At 34.0% G+C, this 22805-nt stretch overlaps 2 protein-coding genes across 9 annotated transcripts in view; one reads left to right on the top strand and one right to left on the bottom strand.

The window, feature by feature from the left end:
- Positions 1-1034, top strand: part of LOC129254890 (EF-hand calcium-binding domain-containing protein 5-like) — a 28370-nt gene extending 27336 nt beyond the window's left edge. For all 8 annotated transcript variants that reach the window (XM_064108644.1, XM_064108657.1, XM_064108650.1 and 5 more), the window contains 2 exons: positions 267-363; positions 599-1034. In XM_064108644.1, coding sequence (XP_063964714.1) covers positions 267-363; positions 599-780 — 279 coding nt within the window. In that variant the 3' untranslated portion in view covers positions 781-1034. The remainder of the gene's footprint in view (positions 1-266; positions 364-598) is intronic.
- Positions 1035-4144: 3110 nt separating this feature from the next.
- On the bottom strand, positions 4145-22363 carry LOC129254892 (acyl-CoA dehydrogenase family member 11-like). The gene is made up of 11 exons (XM_064108670.1): positions 22132-22363; positions 19796-19895; positions 17451-17574; positions 16588-16730; positions 14725-14874; positions 11540-11634; positions 10236-10335; positions 9423-9563; positions 8264-8356; positions 7613-7965; positions 4145-7344 (listed from the first exon to the last, which is right to left on the bottom strand). The coding sequence occupies exons 2-11, from the start codon at positions 19871-19873 to the stop codon at positions 7227-7229; spliced, it is 1395 nt and encodes a 464-aa protein (XP_063964740.1). The 5' UTR covers positions 19874-19895; positions 22132-22363; the 3' UTR covers positions 4145-7226.
- Positions 22364-22805: the final 442 nt, after the last annotated feature.

The following is a 22805-nucleotide window of genomic DNA, read 5'->3' as shown; positions in this document are numbered from 1 at the left end:
GTCAAAGCAATTTTCATCCACATTATACATTATAAGACATATGTTATCATAATGAAAGTCTCTTTGATTCTATGATGAGATTTGACTTTCACAAAGATACATGTATGTGTAAAAACTTAACTGTATAATGAGTTATTCTTTCATTGTGTATGCAAGCATTCAATGTAAACTTGTCATGTAAAAAAAAAAGAGATAATGAAATAATTTGCATCAAGGTTTTGAAGTGAAGGGAAAAATATTGAACATCTGCTGTAATCACTTTTCAGTTTGTCAATCCCGAGCTGATCAAGAAGATTGAAGAGTTTGATCCTACTGCTGAACACATTCCTGGAATTGTCAGTATGATCTCTGGACATCTTAAAGGTAAGTGTGAACACATTCTTTTTTCACTCTTTTTGAGATAAATTACAACATGATGTGAGGTGAGCAAGATAGAGATCACCTTCGCTTCATTCCTCAAACATGGATTATTCCCTAGTATGAGGGTGGCATAGGGGAAGTCAAGTTCTCCAAGTTTCTATTTTTATTGACTGAGATTACTTATATAAAAGATATGATAATTCATCCATGTTTCCCTCTCCTTTTGTTGCAACTGCAGATGTACCCCATGGTGCGGTGGCAAAGCATGGTTCTCTACCAGCCCAGAATCTTTACAACTGGGCATTTGTTTGCCTCTCTCTCCTCGAACACACCAGTAAGATGACCAGACATAAACCACCTGGTGTGGCTCCACCCCCTGGAACAGCAGCCTCTGGTGAGGTCCGCACTGTGGAGCAGTAGATAGCATCTCATCTAGGATACATAGCTTGTATAAAAACTTTAGGAACTCTTATTCAGAAATTTGAATTTTACAATGATATCGAACTGATGTGATTTTTTTCTGGCATAACGCGATGATAATTGAAGGAGATTTGCAAGAGTTATTATGTATAAAAAAAGTTATGAATACAGTATGTGGGGGAATTAGTTTTTTCTTCAGCAAATGGGTATTTGAATTTGTGATATTCACCAGTAAGAAAGTCTTTCCTACGTTTTTTGAAAAGATAATCGTTATGACCAGATATTACAATGTCATTAATTGAGGAGCAGAAAATTATGAAGTCAAGAAAAAAAAGTTCATGTTGATTTTTCTGAGGTTTGATTCAGGTTAGCTGAAGAACAAAAATAGACGCTGAAATAGTAACAAAAAAAATTACAGACCTTCATGGTTAATTCAAGGGACATTATACATTTTGCTTTGTGTAACTTGTTTTAGCCTCTTTATTTGAGGCATTGTTTAGTTTGGAATAAGACATCCTATGATTTGACATTACTTTGTTTATGCTTTTATAGATATGCATTTCTACTGAACTAATTTGATTCTATGGCTCACACAACTAATATGGTAATATCGTCTATGCATGACATTGACATGGGAAGGGGGGTTAAGATACAGAGCTGTCACATTGTCATGGTGTGAGAATATACAAAGTTATTAAAATGAATAATGTAAAATAGATCATTATTGAATGTATGTTATTGAAAATCGAGACAATACTGATAATAAAGTGATCTAAATAAAATTCTCTGGTATTTGTAACTTTATAGCCATAGGAAATGCAGCTGCATGAATTCCCATTCATTTTACCACCTACTTTTATTTTTTTGTACTCAAGTCCTGCTACAGTTATGTCTATATATATTTGGTGTTCTAAAAATCCAACCACACACTTATTAAAATCTGGAATGGGTCAGGGTGAATAAGAAATGTGGTGTGTAGGTTTACATGAATCTGCTTTATAATATCAAAGAGTGTGAAGGGATGTTTGAAGTACTGTTGTGAGAAATATTTCAAGCTGCCAAGTGTGCATGCTTCCTTCAGTTCTATTCTTTTATACATGAAATTTTAACATTTGTTCATTCAGTCATGTAATCATACTTCTACTATTAATTTGCGGAGCGTGTATACTATAGACATCTTCTTATTTTATATACTTGCTGATATAGAGGGAGGGGGAGGTGATAAAAGATGTGTGCATTAGATTGTATGAAATTATGAATCATTTTCAGTGAATGGTTGAAGTTCAAATTTTATGACATAAAATCAACCTATCATGAGTAAAGTCTACTTGATGGTGAGCTATTGTCGATTCCGACGAAAGTTTCTTTTCATAGAAAAAAAAACAAGGGGTAATTGAATAGAAAAGTATTGTCTTTGACTGATGAGAGTACACATGTAAATGTACTGGAAAGAAATATGGAAAGAAACTTAGAAGTTTAGCCGTCCATTTATCCCATATTATCAGAAGACATATTTTTTATGAACTGTGTACCAAAGTTTATATTTTGATCTATGTAAGAAATTACTCTTTTTTATACTTTATACAACAACCTTCCATGCTGTACAATCCACACTGTACTTGTATTCCATCATGTTTGGAGCCAGAAGGGTGTATCATTCTAACATCCTTCTGTTACTATAAGAGTTTCTTTGAGTATATTTCCACTGTGTCAGTCTGATATAATGATTTGGTCAGTGAACTTCACTGACAAACTGCTTTACAAGAATTTCCTCATATTTGCTATATGAATCAATCTTTGCATGATTTAATAAAGGAGAACATTGTGATCATGTGTCTTGATTACATCAAGCCATGAGATTTTTTTTTCATTTGTAAATTTTTTTCAAGCTGTGAATATTTGTGCAAATATTTGTATATCTACATATAAATTTGTATATAAACAATGTACATTTACAAACTATAGAATGAACTTAAGTGTTAAGTGTATAAGCTCATGAAATGGGGCAATTTATATTTGGGATATAAATATGTATATGTGTACTTTATTTAATCTATTGTATATTGATTGAATAAATTTCATTTCCATCAAAAAGTATTTTGTTTTTGTTCTTCAAATGTTATCTCAGCAGACAAATCAAGGAGGGAATATGAAACTGGATTGGAAATCTAAGCAAAAAAATAACAATAATGATATTAAGCCTAACATTGAGTTTTACGGTCCACCCTATAGTTTGACCGATTAGAACGGTTGGGTTGGGGAATTCTTTTGAAATGAATGGATGATGTAGCACCCATTAATGTATGTAAAAGCCATTCAAAATTTCAATTCATTTATCAGGAACCTTAACAAAAGTCAGAGTCTCTTTCATGCAATAATTCCACATGCATCTTATCACTAATATTACATTTATAATGAAACAAAAACCAATTGGGAATGAGGGAAAGCCGCTCTGATATATGCATGGATTCTACATAGGACTGATAGGTACCGGGCATCTTTCCCGCATTCACCATTGTTTTATCATCTATCCTGAATAAGAGGATTAATGATATGACACTTGCTGGATTCCTACATGAAAGACTTATGGCTTGAGGTAAGATGCCTTCATGCTGAATCACATAGTCACAAAATGAAGAAACAGAACCCATTGCTCATATCGTCGTTCAGACAATTAATACAGCTCTATAAAAGTTATCTGTATGTTCCAAGCATTATTACCAAAAAGCAATTGACAAAACTCCTTCCTAACTTGGCTAAGCAGTATATCAAATATGCAAATGTTCCTTAATCATCATTATTCCAGCTAATTCAACCAGGTAAGAAAGAATCTACAACCACATTTTAGGTGCTGACAATTCAGGTTTAGCCTTTAGTAATTCTGAAAAAAAAAATTATAGACTTTTATACATTCATTAAACTTGAAGTTCTAATAATTCTTGTACCTGATTGTAGTGGATTTAAGAACTAGGTTTCAGATTTGCAGCAATAAGAATATCAAATTGATAAATACCAAAGGAGTAGGTATTGATGATTAATGTATTAGTATGAAATATATTGAAAAACTTTCTGATGGAGTTTATTAGTAACAACTCTAAGACTTGCTCATAAATCTTATCTCTCAATCGCCTGTCACACAATAACACAAACTTTGATTAGGAACAGTGATATATACTTTAATTGAAAATACTCTCCTCCATTAAACCTACTTTTAATTACCTATTGGATGTTCTGCAAGAAAGGAACATCATTTGTAAACTGCAATGAGAATGAGCCGGCTTAAAAGTTGTGACTTACCAATAAATGTCTTCCCATGTTTTTTTTCAAGATACAAATCCAACAGCAATACACAACAAAAAGTGAATTCTAGATCTTTCATTGTGTATTTATTTATTCCCATTATGATTATACATATATTATTGATATTACTATCATATATCCATATACAATGCCAAATATTAACAATGAGTTCACAATTTCTTCTTTTGTGGGAAATAATGGTGGAAACATAGAAAGTAATATTCAACAAAGAGAATGGCAAAAGGCTAATCTTTATCAAATCTAAAAAAAAATCTACATTCATGTATAATACATTATCCTCTCGTATTGCAAATAAAACTTTTAAGTGTAATTTCTGCAATCTCATAAAATATCAAATTGTACATTAACCCATTCCTGGAAAATTTTCAGAATATAACTTCAATATTTGAATATGCTACATACGTATATAGTAAAAGACATTAATCAAATTTCATATTTTTGGTCACTTTTGTTACCAAGAAGGATCTTTCCTTCATTTCAGTGTGTTTTAAATTGTTTTTTAATTTCGTAATGTAAGGGAGACGTTCAATCTTAACATGCTAAAAGATAATAAATTTTACCTTCACTCAGTTTTACACTTTTCTTTTATATTAACTCAAATTGTCTTTTTTCATCATGATCACCTGATGATCTATGCTTTAAAAATGATATAGGTTTCAAAGAAGTTGCGATTTTATCAGGTCAAGATTACACTTTTCACAGGCCAAACAAATACGCTACTAATTAAAAAAATAAAAGTGACATTCAAATGTATACTCCAGAATAGTAAATGGCAGATTAGCACATTAAGTGAATGTATAAGTCAACTGCATTTTTATATGTCAACTGCATTTTTAAACACTAACGTAAACCATGAAAATCTTCTGACAGAATATCTATCTAATAATGAGCTCCATTTTCTGGTTCTCTGCAGGTTTTAGTATTTCAGATCAAAATGAAATCTTTAATTTACTGCAAGCCCACAATAATCAATTATTGTACATGAATTAATTTCATTTATCCCCAAGTTTTACAACAGACCAGAGGTATAATTCCAAGTTTTCCAACATATCTGAGGTATCAAAATAGACAAAACACAATAAATTGTACTTTAAAACAAAGTTATACCAAGTAAGTGAGAAAGCGATTACACCTAAACAGACACCAATTTTATGAAAAACATCCCAAGAGTATCTAGTTCCAAATAGTTTGATACCAATTTCATGTACTACAATGTTAACGCTTGGATAATCAGGAGGTATTCCTCGCTGCGATGTCAAATTTGATACATGACTGTGATAAACGAATCAAGATGTCAATGAACTTAAGGTCATAATCCTGCACATGGATGGCAGTGAACTTCAATGCAAAGCAATTCTTAATGAAACTAAAAGTATGTTTGATACACACTAAAATAGTAGTTTGTAATGGAGTTTGCTGGACCCATGTAGGATATGATGTCATCTGGATTTATTCATTATGCTCATTGCAGTCATAAAAATAGTGTTAAATTATTTGGGAGAAGATACTCTTCAAGAACATATACAGGTAAAAAAGATTTGTGTTCATGATGTATTCAAATCAAATTGGTAATAATGATATTTTTCTGAAGTTTTCTATTCTTACTCATTCAGTATATGTGGTGGCTCAGGATATAGTTTCATCAACATTTTTTGTCCGACAAGTTGTCGGATCTGACAAACTTTTTTTAATGATAATAATAGCTGAATTAATTAAACGCTATTTGCCTGAGGATACAAAGTACTGCTATCATTACCCCGGCTTTAACTGTGCTGCCATAATTAGGTGCTGAACATTCAAGGGGTGAGTTCAGCACAATGTAGGTAAATTTCTTGCTGAAGGAAAACACACCATGGCTGGATCCCAGTCCCTCAGAATGAAAGACGAGAGTCATAACCACTAGACCACACAGCCCCCATTGTGATTCGCATTGGCTGAGAAAACTCTGTTACTATGGTAACTGTCAGATAAAACTGAACTTGTCACCTAAACCATCTTTTCATGAAATGTGCAAAGATGAGTAACAGATCATGAATTTTGCAACAACTGGTAACTAATTTGACAAATTCATAATAAAATGAATGTTTTAGGTCATGCATTTTACAGTTTCACCAGTTTTGATCAAGTTTGCATACTTGTGTTTAATAATTGGTCACTATCCTTTCTGGACATGTCTGGTTAAAGACAAAACCCAAATTACTGATCTAACGGATCAATCTTTTAAGACCAAAACTGCTAACTCTAGAGTAATGTCATTAAATGGTAGTCAACTATCTTAACAGTGAGGTTATTGCATGTTTGAAATAATTGATAATATAAATTGCTCTACCTGAACTATAGCTATAGGAGTTGACTTGAATGACACTTTCTGTTGCAAGAAAGCAGACCAGCAATGAATTTCATATTAGCTATCAAATACAAGACTTATAATTGATTTGGTGACCTAAATATGATATTGAGGTTTCTTGCAATGCCCCCCCCCCCCCACAGTACATCAGCATCATATTTATCTTTGTGTTGCAACAGGGATAATTTCCATTGAAAAATGATCACATCTACGATGGTTTACCTAAATACCCGCATATTCAATCTGCCACTCTATTCGAGTTGTCTAATAAAACAAGTTGGTTCATCTCATAAAAATCAAATAACATTTGTGCATATACTAGGCAATATCAAAAAGATACATCAAAATATATAAATGCAAATATGTCTATTTTTATGCTGATTTTCATGCCGATGTAAATTCAGCATTTGAAGCACTGTATATATCATGATCATAATCAAGGATTTGTGATTATTTACAGTAGCTAATTCAATTTGTTAAAAGCACAAATGAGAAAAGTTCAACAAAAATATATTATTTACAGCTGCATTTGGCTATATAATTTTTACCCTGCTGTCTCCCCTCCCTATTTCAATTATTTATTTTCCCACCCAATCTCTCTTTCTCTCACTCCCACTTCCATTTATATTCTCTTCCCAAACCTGATTGAATGGATCTAATAAGTTAATCCATCTTCTCTTCTCTCCCTCGCCACTCCCCACACCCCCTATCTCTCTCTCTCTCTCTCTCTTTCTTTCTCTCACTCACTATCCATTGTTCTCCTTCATTTCTTCCTTGTTTAATCTTTTTGTTGGTAACCTGCCATGACTGTTCTGTAGTCCAGCGAGCTTGCTTCCATTGAATAAGTTCCTGTTGCATGCTGAGTTGAAACTGGACACATATCCATTTGGCACCACCTACAGACACATTAAAAAAATGAGGATAACTATTCCGGATATCTATATTCAAAGTACTATATCATCACCATATCTGTAACACTAGTACAAAATGAAGTCAAAAATATTTTGAAACCAAGCACCTTCTTGGATCACAGTGGCATATCACAAATATATACTTTTCAGAATTCTCAGCTAAATCTAGTCAGGTTAAAAATATTCAGCTCTGTAAACTTTCTTAATAAGTATCTATCATCAAGTTGTCTACTCAAGAGTATGTTTATCTCACCTTTTAGCTACAGCGATATCTTCCACACTGGCTCGTTCCCATGTAGCATGTTCCAACAACAGCAACCCAGTGTAGGTCCTTGCAATACTGTAGGCAAAGTCCCTGGCAGCCAGCTCCATGTAACCTGCATCCTGATTGGCTGCTTCCATCAAGAAATTCTTCAGATTATTGCATGACTGCCCAATGAGCTTGGCTGTTGCTTGAATGTCCTGGTTGGAGGCAGAGATGAATGGAGCAGAGCGTGTTTGGACCTGTCTGAGGAATGTCTCCATAGTTTGGCCTTGGCTCTTGATGATAGAGCGGAGTACATCTAAGGAAAGGATGTTTGTAGTACCTTCCCAGATGCTCAAAACCTGCAACAGATTGAATGTGATCAGATCAGGCTTTAGAAATCAAGTAAACATTCCAAACTGAGGGCCATCAGATTACGACTTTACATTTACAAGATTATTCAAAACAGAACTGAAGAAGCCAGGTTAGAGAAATGCAAGCATGCTAAAACAAACTAAATGATTACTTTTTGTTCTGGGGCAATCAATATTGGTTGAGCATGGTGTTACACTACATTGAATAATTGCCTGAAGTTGAGTGGTGGAACATTCCAACATTATTAAATACTTTTATCATAAGCACACAAGTGGTAGTACTTACCTGAGCATCTCTGAGTATCTTTGGGAGGCCTGTATCCTCTATGTAACCCTGTCCACCAATGCTCTCTAGACCTTCAGAGGCAATGCTAACAGCCTGCAAAATAAAAATAAAAGATGAAGTGCAATTTCTATATGGCCAAAGATTTATCTAATATGCAAATAGCAAAAGTTAACTGTTTGAAGGCACCCAACCACAATGACAAAAATATGAAAGTACATTATTTATTTATGGCAGGAATTGATCCCTTGAAATGTGTGTGTGATATTAGTAAGTTTGATGGGCTAAAGCAAGGTAATAATGTCTGAAGTCCTGGAAAAGCTGGAAAAATACATCATTAAGCTGATTTGTAATCTTAATTTATCCTAAATTTGCCAATTCTGTAAATGCCTAGTTCTACAAATGGAAAATCTTTTTTTAATATTATTCTGAGTTTCTTCTTCATTACTGGCTTGTGTCATAGTAAAAAGATATTGTGAAACGATTTATTCTTTTACCCATGGGCAAATAAATTACAATACTTTTTATTAAATAATCATAAAATTCAGTTTTCCTTCAATACTTTGGTACCTGAGGACATGTAAATGAGCATGAGAAGTCTGAAACTTCAATGTAAAAATTCAAGTTGCACAAAATAATTGATCAAGAGTTAAAGGATATGATGACGTTGCGCAAAAACCAATGGCTCAATAGCATTTTTTCATGTGCTTTGCGGATTCACACAAACTATTTCCCTCAGGACTCAGTTTTTCAGTCCATAATCTGCCAAGTGTAAACAACTCACTTGTACTTGGCCTTCAATCAAAGAACAAAATTAACCTACCATCAAACTCACAATTGAATAATTGAAATAAAAACATATTTGATAACAATATTAATCTCTTTCAACTCAATGAAGTTCAATGACAATATAACAAGGGGATATTATCAATTCCAAACTCCATATGTGAGTGCAATTGAGTTTTTGCAGTCATGAATCAATCAGCTATGATTATTTATGTCTGGAGACTGACCTTAACCATCAACATCTGAAATACATGACCAGTGCATGAACCTCAAACCTATGCATCAATTCATAACTTCTGCATGTAGCTTGGATCACGGGCATATGCAAGGTGAAACATATACACATAATATTCATTTTATCGTATGGGTACCTAACCTGTTTGCCGGTGTAGAGTTTGACAACTGGGATGAGAAGACGGAGAAGGTTAAGATCATCCTCAGATGCTTCCTTTGTCTCCTCCTTGCCAAGGAGATGGGAGCATTCCAGGAGCAGAGCTATGGCTCCTCTTGTCTCCACCTACAAAAGATAGAGATTTCTATTATTATTATATCAATATGTATCAAGAATTTTTATAACAAGATATCAAGAATCAACAATTACACTTTAATGAACATAGAAATTATGAAAGATGTCTTTCTCATAAAATTGATCAAATCTAATGGTCTTTTTTCAGTTATGTATAAGTCAATAACATTGCTACTACCATAAATGACTAATTGTACATGTGAATGGAAAACAAATATCATGAATATTACGACAATAAATACTGTTCATGCTGAAACATTGCTCTTTTTAAATTATAACATCAACACATTTCCACTTTTCATATGGTGATTGCTACACTCGCCAAAAATCCAAAACAATGAAAATGAGTTATAAAACATACTCAAAAAGTACAAAATATAGTATTGTGGCTTATACATCAAGGTGGTTTTCAAATTCACCGGTAGCATTTATGGTTTTATGATTATTCATATATTCTTTTTAAAACATTCTTTTCATCACATCCAAGCTAAAGAGTAACAAAGTGTTCATAATCATTTGTATTTTACAGTAGGCAGAAAAATAGTCAATGTGCCAATAGCAGATATTACAACAAAGAATTTCCACACTTGATCACTGATTACTTTGATGGGAAATGGAAAATTAAGAAATCAAATGGTTAAATATGAAATTAAGTTTATTCACCTCCATTCTGCTCATAGTTTGTACATGAAGAGGCCAGTCAACAATCAACTTCCCAAATGCTTTCCTTCTGAACGAGTAGTCTCTCACATTGAGCATCATCCTACAGGTCCATACAAGAAAAAAAAAGAATATCGTAGAGTTTTTTCGGTAATATTCAAATTATCAATTATCCAAACACATGAGGCCTTTTGAATGCTTTAGGCCCTATATAATAGTGGATGCACTTGAGTGGTTTATCACATATTTTCCATTAATTGCACGTACCATAGACGAATGTAATATTAATGCTGATGAATACAATATATCTGATATACTACAAAAGAAATCCAATATCATTATTATACAAACTACCACTTTTCATAACAACAGCAATGCTTTCAGTTAAAAAAAACAGAGAACCAAAAATAATTTTGATTGAAATGACATTTGCACGTAGCTCTTTATATCATATAGTATCATTGCACTTTGCATTGTACTGCTTGTTTATTTCACGCAAACAATTGGAAAATGGCCTAGCGGAATTGAGTAATGTCACAATATAGCACGCCTTTTCTCCATTGATTGGGTAATGTAAAATACATGACATACCTAATATGCTTACCCTGTCGAAGAATGAGCAATATATGGTTTTATTGTATCAACAAAGTGGCTTTTATTTGTAATAAATTTAAAATAACATGATTGCAGAATGTGATTATTGCCTAATTTCATGATGCCCTTTATATTCATACATCCAACTTACGAAGTTTACAAATTTAATCATGTTCATCTGTGGTTTTATTATTGTGCCGTGTTTCGATTCACAACTCAAAGATTTCAAAACTTATAATAGTGAATTTTTAGAAATTTCATAAATTATCAATACATTTCATGATAATTATGATGGAATTATCAATATCAATGAGTATCAAAATTATTTCATGAAAATGAAATCAATTCAAATGTATCAACTTTAGCCTTAATATAGCATTTTTTCATCAAGATAAGGGTCAATTCTGATTTGCTCACCAAAAATGGCAAACAAAAAGATTTTATTGCAATAAAAATCTGCTTATTTCCAAATCAAATTTGAAAATCAGTACAAAACATTACTCCCTTGGCTTGGGTTTTCTTGATGGTCAATAAGGCAATAATCAGGCTGTTCAGAAAGAAAGTCGTATTTCAACTTGCCTTCTCATCGCACCTACAGCATTAGCTGCATTGGTGTAGCGAGTAACAGTCAGCATAGGAGAGATAGAGGCTACACCATACCCTGGTTCAGATACCTACAATGGGAAAACAAAGACCCAACTAATTCAACTTGCCTTCTCATTGCACCTACTGCCATAATAGCAGTGTGGAAGCGGCTAACGGTCAGCATAGTGGCGATGTTAGACACACCAAACCCTGGTTTGGATACCTAAAAAAAAAAAAAAACATCCAATTGATGATCTCACCTTCTCATATAACCTACAGCATGAGATGCATTGTGGTAGCGCGTGGCTGTCAGCATGGGAGTGATAGTGGAAACACCGTATCCTGGTTCAGATACCTATAATGATCAGAGTAGTAATCGATACATGAATAGATAACAATGAATTGTTATGCAGACTCTTGCAGAGCGAAAAATGATGTGAATAAAAACATGACTTACAATGAAATCATACAGACATGAACTAAAGTGGCTACCCAGGGTGAATATATCATTGTCATTATTATCATTGTCATTAATAATACATACATGTATAATAAACATATAAATTAATGATAACACAAAAATATACATCAATTAGTAATAAGAGTGTCGCTAAGGCGAGCAAATAATACGCCCGCCTGTAAAGCAGAAAATGGAGATATTGGTCAAGCAAGAAGAGTGGAAGGTGGCGACTTCACCTTTGACCTTCTGACCTCAAAATCAATGGAATTGCATTGAAGTTAAACTAAGGTTATCGCATTTACAAGGACTGCAAACGGGTAAAATGAAAACATGTCACTCTGACCTTGACCTTTGACCTTATGACCTCAATATCAATAGGCTTCCTGGGATCCATGCTAGTATCATACACACCAAATTATATGAGCTTAGCCCTAGGTTAAGTTAAACTAAAGTTATCGCGTTTACAAGGAAAAGTTAATGGATGGACAGACAGACGGATGGACGGAGCGTGATAGCATAATAAGTCCCGTCTAGGACAGGCTTTTCAAAATTGTGAACTTAGTACAGATAGATCTAATGGAAACTGGAAATATTTTACAAAATTGGAAATGAAACATCAGTACATGTCTCAAAATTGATAGAACATCCTTATCAATTTTGGTAGATGATATGGTTCATTTCAATACATATACATGCATTCAAGCAAGGAGAGAAACACATAACACAGACATCAATTCATCAAGAAAGAGCTCTATGATTCACATTAGCATTCATTCCGTCTGGGAAGCCATGAATGCATGCCTAGCAGCAATCATCTATTATTTACACTATTTTAATCGAATCATCACCACTTATTTTTGGCCTTGTCTCTCTTTTGACTTGTGCTTTATGCACAGTGGCATTCATTACCTGAGTGGTGACAGACATGCCCAGCTTTTAATCAATTTTAGTATTTACTGCTGATTTTAATTGTATTAAAAAGAGCGTGTGGCTCTTCTTACTTTTTTTCGTTCGTCAATTTGTTCAACTTTCTTCTCCTCTCCCTGTCTCCATTCCTTTACAAGTATATTTATGTTCTCCTTCTTCCTCATCATTGCATGGTCTTTCTCCCTGCAATAAACACTCCCATTTAAAAAATTTTCTCATATATTATATATGTATAAATGTATATTGACCTTTATATAGCGCCTACTCCCCCCCCCCCCCCTTAACTCTACATGTGTACATGTATCTCTCTCCTTCTGTTTGTCTCTATCTAAAATAAAATTGGTCTCCCTCCCTTCCTATCCCTTTTAGGACACTAATCATTTCATGATACACAAAGGCCTGCATACACACCAAATTATATGAGCTTAGGTTAAGTTAAGTTATCGCGTTTACAAGGAATAGTTAACGGACGGATGTACGGACACCGAGCATGTTACCATAATACGTTCTGTAGGACGGGCGTATAAAAACATGAAGGAATAAATACTTGATTAAATGAATGCACCACTGAATACATGCCGGTATATTACAAGTACAAGAGTGAATAAATACACATGTACATAAATGTAAGAAATCATATAATATACAATAGCTCTGGCAACTCTTTTACTCAAATATGTTGTGAAAGAAATTGCAATAGAAAACATTGATTAAAGCTAAACCATTGTTGCCAGAGCTGTTGTCCATGTCATTTCTTACACTTGCATAATTGTGACCAGCCACCCATAAACCATCAAGTCACCAGGGAAGGTTTTCTGTTAATAGCCAAAATAGTAATTTGGTCTTCAAAAGGAAAATTTAGAAATTAGTTTATAAAATCTGAAAAAGCAATTCTTCTACTTCAAACCGTAAAAATATAAGTTGTAATGTTGAACAATAGAAAAGATACAAGATTTCTTTGACACCGTTTTCTTCACACTGCTTGGAAGTTTCACTGGGATTGCAGTGATCCCTAAACTTCAAACCTTGTTTTCTCCTTATGTTTGAAGCTCACGCTGAGTATCCTCTGCATTAAATAAAATAATTATGAGGCTTATTGAATAGCATTTTAAAGTTTAAGAAGTTCCTTTCAAGCTCAATAAAAATCTCAATATTCATTTTGGTTGCCTAATTGTTGGTTGTGGGGCGGCTTGTCAGTGTTCAAAACTTATCTACACCAGACAAAGGAAGCATATAAAACTGGTGAGGTTGAAAATCTCTTTATCCAATGGTTCCCCTAGAGCCACTTACCAGTCTCGGTGTTTAATCCTTAAGGCAACGGAATTTTAACCCCCCCCCCTACAATAACTCAAGCTGGTGAGGTGAGCCATGAGCTCACTTCTCACTTTGTAGCAGAGCCTCTTTCTGAGAAGCATTCTGGTATACAACAAACGCAGTTCCAATATTTACATGAAATCTTGATTTTGAAAATGATTTTTTAAATTCTCTCAACAATGTAAGGATTATCATAATCCAAACTTTTATTTCAAGATAATACCCCAAAATATTGTCTCACTCCACAGAAGAATAACCACTCTAAAACTAAGAATGTGCTTTCTGAATACAATTTCATTTAAATTCCCACCCATGTGAAAAAAAAAGAGTCGCCACCTGTGTGCAATTGGGTGTAATGTCTATGTGTGATACTAATCAATATTATAACCATGGGCCATTTTTTCTGAAAACTGATCTCCTAATGTGGTTTACAAAAAAGTACCATACATGTGTTGATATGAGGTGTAAATGAGCAAATAACTCGACAATAATATCTCCCTTGGACATCAAAGAGGCAAATTCAACTAAAATGAGAATAATTTTATATTTTCAACCAATTACTAGCAAATTCAAGTCCTTTAACATTATGAAACAGATGATATGTGTACTTACAAGATGTGCTTTAGTCCCATCTAATAATAATTCTGCAGTAGGAAGTTGCCTGGTGCCAAGTTTGTTCTTCAGTTTGTGTATCTCTATACCGTTCAGTTTACCTTCTGCTGTATGAGTTTCAAGGTAAAACAAAGATAGCCCTCTGGTACCCTATGAAACAAATGTTTGAAGGACGTCATGGAAACAAAGACTCATAAAACATCTCTATGCTACAGTTTCCCTGCGTAGGAAGCAATTGCCATTACTGGTACTATGCATTTTCTATGCACGCAAATTAATAGGTGATATCACATTATAGTGATGAATAATGGGAAAGCAGTGTAGTATATACTGTACAATTAAGTAGGCTTAACTCAAACTAACTGTGAATGCTGTATCACATGCACACATGAATGCTACCAAAGGTCATTGCAATTTAAGAATACAACATACATGTACATGTACAAGGGTAAACTTAAAGGAGAATGAAACCCTTGAAACCAGCTGAATCCATATCAAAGAGAAAAATCAAAGAAACATATTGTTGAAAGTTTGAGGAAGATTGAATGAATAATAAGAAAGTTATGAGCATTTGAATATTGAGATCACTAATGCCATGTAGATCCTCCCATTGGCAATGCGACCAAGATCTGTGATGTCACACACGTACAACTCCCTCATTACTTTAGTACTTATTTCACTTATATTCTCACTTTTATAGAGTCTATCACAAGGTGAGGTGTTCTGTTTATGAGAGGACAAGTACAGAGGTTTCACAACATTATATCATTGATGAATCGTTTGTCATATGATTAGAATGAGCAAAAAGAGATGTTTTGGGGTATATTTTCAGTGTCCAAAAGGGGAGAGTTGTTCATCTGTGACATCATAGATCTTGGTCGCATTGCCAATGGGACGATCTCCATAGCATTAGTGATCTCGACATTCAAATGCTCATAACTCTTCTATTGCTAGTCCTGTTTTACTCAAACTTTTGTTGATCTTATTCTTTGTTTTTTCTGCTTTCACAAAAGCTAACTTGCTCCAAGAGTTTCATTCTCCTTTAAGAAAAAAAATGGTGATCCAACACTTGCTATATAAGGTTCTGTTCTTTCTAATTTTACAGTTTTTTACTAAATGAATAGCAAGCCTTGGTTCATAATTTGAAGAAGATAATTTACTGCATCTACTGTTCAGTAGAAAATACTTTCACAAAAGAAAACAATTATACAAAAGTAATAACACGTGGAATCTCTAAGCAGCCTCGCCTTCATTATGCGATTCAATGTAGCAAGTAGTGCTGACTTTGAATTTCAATAATTTGAAAAAATAATTCTTTGAGATATAATCTACACAATAACAATTCTTATCCAAGTTAATTCATCTGATATGACCTTTGACCTTAAACAAGTAACCTGAAATTATACTCATCTATATACCTCTAACAAATACGTCAAAGTTTAAATATGAAATATAATAAAGACTTATATTTCAACATAAACTTTAGATAATTTTTTTTTTTAACTTGATACCAGTTCATTTATCTCATCCTTATGACCATTCAAGTATTTGTCTTACTTGATAACCATTATAAAATATGTAGGTTTCATGGAATAGGGACTTCAACTTTCAAAATTATCTTGAAAATTCAAAATCTTAACCTTGGTTTAAGTTTTGGATATTGATACAACATGGTCAAAATTAATTGATCCTAAATTACTTTTGACCATAATTATGTGACCTGAACTCATGCTAGATGATGACCCCTAAATTCTTTGACCCTTTTCAAGAAATCTTAAATAATCAACACTCAAATATACAGGTCTATAATGGCAACTACTGGTTATCAATCTCAAAATTACATGCAAGGAGCAAAGAACAAACCTCTTTATATTGGCCATCATCATCTACAATTCTTGCTAAAGTTAGAGTCATATCACTGTCTGTGGCTGACGAGAACCACTTGTAACCATGGAGATTGAAGGATCCATCGTTCTGTGGGTAGGCCAATGTTTCTGTTCCACCAGCTATATAGAAAATTAAAAGAATTCAACTATATAAAGGAGAAAGTTTTGAAGGAAAGCTGTTATGTTTACACAACTGTTCATGTATATTTCTCATGCTGAACTTCAAACAAAAATTCATCATTACTAGAAAGAGAGGGGGTGGGCTGATGGAGGAGGATGCACTGAATTGTGCAAAGTGAAGGGGGAGGGGGTAATAAATAACAACAATAATAAAGTTTGGATGTAGTGTGATATGTGATGATGTGAGAGTTGAATCTAGCAAACCCCATTCAACAGGGAGAAACCGAATTTAAACTTAGAATACTGACTAAACTGCCTGACTGCCGGACTGACAGAGCAGCTAGCTTCTTTGAAGATGGGCTTGGAATTGAAGGTGACTCAATAATGCTCCGGTCAAGCGATTGTATGCAAATGTTGATAGCTTTGGTCAAGAGGTACACCGATGAACAGACTAGAAACATCAAAAGAACTCTAAGCTGTCCAAGTCCCAATAAATAGTATAACTGTGCAATGATTCTGGTAAGGCGGATGAATCCTCAATAACTATGAAGTTTTTCTTTAAGATTACTTCAAATACGTGTGAGTGTTTTAAAACTCACACATCTACATGCACATTCAGGCTAAAGATAGAAATGACTGAAATAGAAGAATGCATGTGCAAAAATATCTGTCTTTGAAATTGAATGATCCAGGTCATAAAGGTTATTGAGTAGTACTAACCTACATCGGATCCTCCTTTCTTCTCTGTCATCCATTGTCCAGATGTCCAAAATGTTTCAGGCTTCCGAGATGTCAAATGACCAAAGGCACTCCGTTGCAACTCAGATGAAAGCACACTATCATTCTGAAATGAATATCACATCAGTAAGATTACGATGAATACATTTGCTCTACTTAACGGTAGAATAGCACATTAATGATATGGTGCTCATCCCGCATCAGGTAAAGAAATTCAAGCAAAGCATAATTTCAAACAAACATGGTTTAAATGATGAAATAACAGTACATGTTACACAAATACATGTATGAGGAAGTGCCAGTTACCGGTATACAAACTACAATGTGGCAATGACCTGTGCAGAAGTATGGTAACAACTGAAAAACATACTCAATATCTTACATGTGCAAATTTCAAATAAAGCAGCATAAACATTTTTTTTACAACTCTGTGTATTGGGTTGATAGTATAGGTCAAAGTTATTGGGTAAACATTCCTCATGTTCAATGAATAATTTGAAAGCCTATTTTTGAAATGAGCAATAAATTGTAGTTTCTCTTTCACTGTACATGATTCCTTTACAAAATAATATAATTTATATGAATTTATTTTGTACACTGTATCTCTTCACATTCATGCTTGATACTTTGATAGGGTAATGCAATCAAACAAGTAACTTGTACAGTGTACTAAATAATAAAAAGAAATATTATTTCAAGGATCCTGGATCGATTCATCAGTATTCTGTAAATTAAGTGCATGCGTATGGCAAACAGTAGAAAAAAAACCAATCAAATTAAATATGAAACATCACACCACCCCCATGACGTATGGAGTCTACTATCTATCATTTATGGACAAACACTCAGCTGATTAACAGATCTAATAGAACTGGTCCGAGTTATCTAATCTTTGCAAATATTCAGTTCAAGAACAAATCACACTGCAATATCCCAAATAACTTATTCAACATAGCTAGGCTGGGCTTGTAGATTCCCCCCCCCCCCCTTGAGATCTTGGCCATGGAATGCACAAATTAGCGTGCACCTCGTCTGTAATGTAATCTACAAAACTGTTCAGTGTTTTTTTTTCAAGAAAAAAAAAGTTTTAGTTAATTAGGCTTAACTATATGTATGCACAATTAATTTGTGTAATTAATATGTGAAATTATACATTTTGCTCTTACTCCCTAAATAAAGCCGTAAATGTGCCAATTTTCAGTGTAGAAATCCTTTGCGGTGCTCTCAGCAATCCTATTCAATTATTGCTTTTTAAATTTCATACATGTATTTCTGTTTTTTCGACCTTTTGTTTTTCATTCTTTTTTTACGCTGAAATTTGTCAGTGACAATTACAAATGTGCTAACTTTTGGTATAGAATTTTGTGATAATAATAATGTAGGTATATTTACCCAGGGAAGCCACTTCAGTTCTGAAAACTGTTCTCCCAGCAGACCCTGCTATTATTATTACCCCGACTTTAGCTGGGCTGCCTAGGCGCTCAAGCATTCAAGGAATTTCTTCCTACTGGGTACCCATTCACCTCACCTGGGTTAAGCGCAGCACAATGTGGATAAATTTCTTGCTGAAGGAAATTACGCCATGGCCAATTACGCCATAAAATCAAGTAATTGATTTTGTTGTGGTGTTTTCAGCAATCTTATTTAATTATTGCTTTTTTAATTTCTAATGTATTTCTGTTTTTTAAACCTTTTGTGTTTTATCTTTTTCTATTTATGCTGAAATTTGTCGGTGACACTTTTGTGATCAATAAATAAACCTCATAAAATCAAGTAATTGATGTCAGTAAAACCAAAATTATTAACACATTTATGGCATTTGGCTGAAAACACAATAAGCTATGTCTTCGTCCAGTAGCGGACCGTGACCCGGAGGAGACAAAGCATTGGAGGGGCACTGTATTGTTTGTGAACAATGCTGTGCCCACCCCCCAATGCTTTGTCTCCTCCAGGTCACGGTCCGCCACTGTCATCGTCTAATATCCACTTGGTTTCACACACTTAGTTTCTGATTGAATTTCACATGACAAAGTGCATATAATAGAAAGTGGGCCATCAGGACATTGGACTTATGGAAAGTTAGACTGAGTGATAATTGGATCAAACACTAATTTGGACCATTAGTAGGTTGGTTACCAAATTTGTAATTTGTAATATGATAATAGTTTACATACTAAATTTTCATTCTTGTTTGTTAAATGATCAATTATATGTATGTTACTAAATCTTTTTTTTGTAAAGTGCTTAGAAACTCTGTATCAAGGGCTACATGTATACAATATTATTGTCTGATAATAGAACAAGTGGATACAAACTTCTAATTTTACCTCAAAGATCTTAGCAGCTCCATCAGTCATAGCCAAAGGACAGGAATAAAGACCAGATGATGGCCCATACAATATCATTTTTGCAGCTTGATAAACACGGCTGTAGAAATACAAGCAAGATACATGAGTGATGCTCTTGACTGATACTTTTCAAATAAATAGAAGGCCTGTTATTGTGCATATTGTATAATTGCTTTCACTATTTATTGTGCCTTGCACATTTTGTTTACTTTATGTTTTGTTGTATTCATACTTTCAATTTCAATGGTAGATTTATACAATCCAGCACATGTAAAAAATTATCTTAAAATGAATTACTATTATCACTATTATTATAAACGGAATAATTTTCCTGGTATCGCATTGTACATTTTGCTCAACATATTCTTAAAGTCAACAAAAAGCCTTTTGTATGGCAGATTTTTAGATAGGACTGTACAGAACTTATAGGAGAGCTCTTCTCTTATTGCCAAAATTATTAATCGAATTTGATAAGCAAAATTATTCCCTAATAAATATTTTGTCACCAAAGTGACTTTGAACAGTATCTTTTCTAACGATTCAAGGGTTAACTGCAACCTGCATTTCTATTGAATATAATCACACACTAATATATAAAAACAGAAAGGTATTGTTGACATTGAATCACTAAATGATAGGACTATGTACAAAGCAGGCCTGGTATAGTGACTCCTGCAACCAAACAGTGTCACATCTAGAAAAATAATCTTCTATTTATTGAAGTAGGTCTAGAAAAAAAAGTGTATGTAGGGCTTAGTATTAGTGTATTATGCGACTGACCATGGAATCGGCCTATACAATTTTCGCACAATGCAACAAAATTATTCTTGGCATTTAAGGAATATTTTTTTTCAAAAAAGTCACTCATGAAGAATTCCATGATTTTACCAAAATATCAAAATGAACTTTAAATTTCAAGAATAATAAGAACTCGAGTACTTCAGTGCTAACTTATATTGCGATAGTACATTTATAGGCTATACAATAATAAGAATAAATTTACATAGTGCACATACATCATGTATCCACCTTGTTAGGTACTCAAGGCACTCCTACATGTAATTACCCCGGCTAAGCTACATGTAGTCTACCGATTCCGGTGCTCACAACTTTATGAGGAATTACTTTCTGCCAATACCCATTTACCTCACCTGGGTTGAGTGCAGCAAAATGTGGGTAAATTTCTTGCTAAGGAAAACACGTCATGACTGGTAATCGAACCCACGTTGAACATTATGTATTCAATTCAATTTCAATTTATTAAACCATATAAAATATAAACCCACAAAAAAAATCATAGTGTACAGATATGTATTCAGAAATATTGCAAAACATGGCTTGGACCATAATATCTATATCTTTATGTGAAGACCCTAATTATTATGATAACCTACATTAGAAGGCATCATGTACATGCATTAAGTGTGTGATTTCCTTCTGAGGTTATACCAGCAGGGTTTCTTAAATTCCATAAAAGAAGTGCCTTGTCACATGCAAGACTAATTTAGACAATTGTCGATTGATCAGACAAATCTTCACTTTTCTTGACTTTTGCAGAAGTGGAAGTGGTTTACTCTACACCATGTGGAAAGGACTACAGAAAATGGGATAGAGTTAAAAGTGAAATGGACAGGCAAGAAAGTGGAGGTTAGAAAGTAGAGTATTCTTTTGTTATAGAGTGTTATCCTTATTGGACTATAAATCAGAAAAATTTGAGAAGCTTGAGTAGTGGGAAAAGAAGGCTACTTTGAGTTTGAGAGATGATAGGCTTGAGTATTTGAGATAATGCTGACTTAAGTTGGAGAGATAAGAGGAGGCTGGCTTGAGTCGGCAGGTGGAGTTGTAGAGAGGAGCAAAACAGAAGACTTGACGTTTCAAGCAGGTTGACTGTCCTGTCTTCATGGATCTGAGAGTTAATCTGCCGGAACTTTGAGTCCCCTCTCCTGCTCTATCTTCACTCGGCGATCGTCCATATCACCTTGCAAACCTTCAAACATGATCTTTTTTACTTTTAATGCTTCACTGATTAAGGCTTTACAATTTGTATTTTGGTTTGTTCCTTTTTTTTAACAAAGGTCAAAGGTGGATCAGGTCATATCTGATCTCATGTGACCAATTTCACTTTTTTTCTTTCCTCCGTTATGCAATGTTTCAATTTTTTCCAGATTACTCCATCTAGCATTCTTGCCATGATACACTTCTCAAGAACATAATCATATTAGCCCATTTATATAGCACACAGAACACTGTTTTACTTCTAGATGCCATATTTTGGTCCCTGACTGCTAACTTAAAAACACAATTAAAAGCATTACCTCCAAGATCCATATTTCCTTTCATATGGAATAGCCACGATCCCTTCCTCAGCTGCTATGGCCTTTTGTTTTTTCCATGCTTCACATGTGATTAAATCATCCACACGATTCCCCCATGCATCAAAGTGCTTGACATAAGGTGGATTCTCCTCGCACTGGTTCCCAAGGGCTTCAATCTCCTCCCCCACCCGCTCTCCAAAATTATCCAAGTCATCTTCAATGGGTGACAGCGCTGCCTGCAAACAAAGTAAATCATAATTTTCAATTTGAATCTCTATCATTGTGAATAAACAAAAATTGTGCAAGCACCCTTGTTCCATTTAATCAAAGGAGAGAATCAATCTTATTGCCATATTGGAAAGAGTTAAAAGAAGCAATTTTCTTCTTCAAAAAATGGTTCATGAAAATTGATAATGAAATTCTTCTTCTTCCATTGAGTACAGTCCTCTTTACAGAGTATAGTCGTACTTGGCTGAGACCGCAATCACAAAAACACATGACATTTGGTGCAGTTGAACAAAACTAAACTTAGTGCAAGTAAAAAGATGCATCTTATGTGAGAGTTATGACTTATGGAAGTTCAAAAGAGTCTTGCACTCACTTGGTCATCATTTGTATACATTATGGTTAGTGCAGCATCCTGGGGCCCGTTTCTCAACACATGGACAAGTTAG

The sequence above is a fragment of the Lytechinus pictus genome, chromosome 2 (genome assembly GCF_037042905.1).
Source record: "Lytechinus pictus isolate F3 Inbred chromosome 2, Lp3.0, whole genome shotgun sequence".
Taxonomy (NCBI): domain Eukaryota; kingdom Metazoa; phylum Echinodermata; class Echinoidea; order Temnopleuroida; family Toxopneustidae; genus Lytechinus; species Lytechinus pictus.
This window is presented reverse-complemented; position numbering and strand designations above follow the sequence as displayed.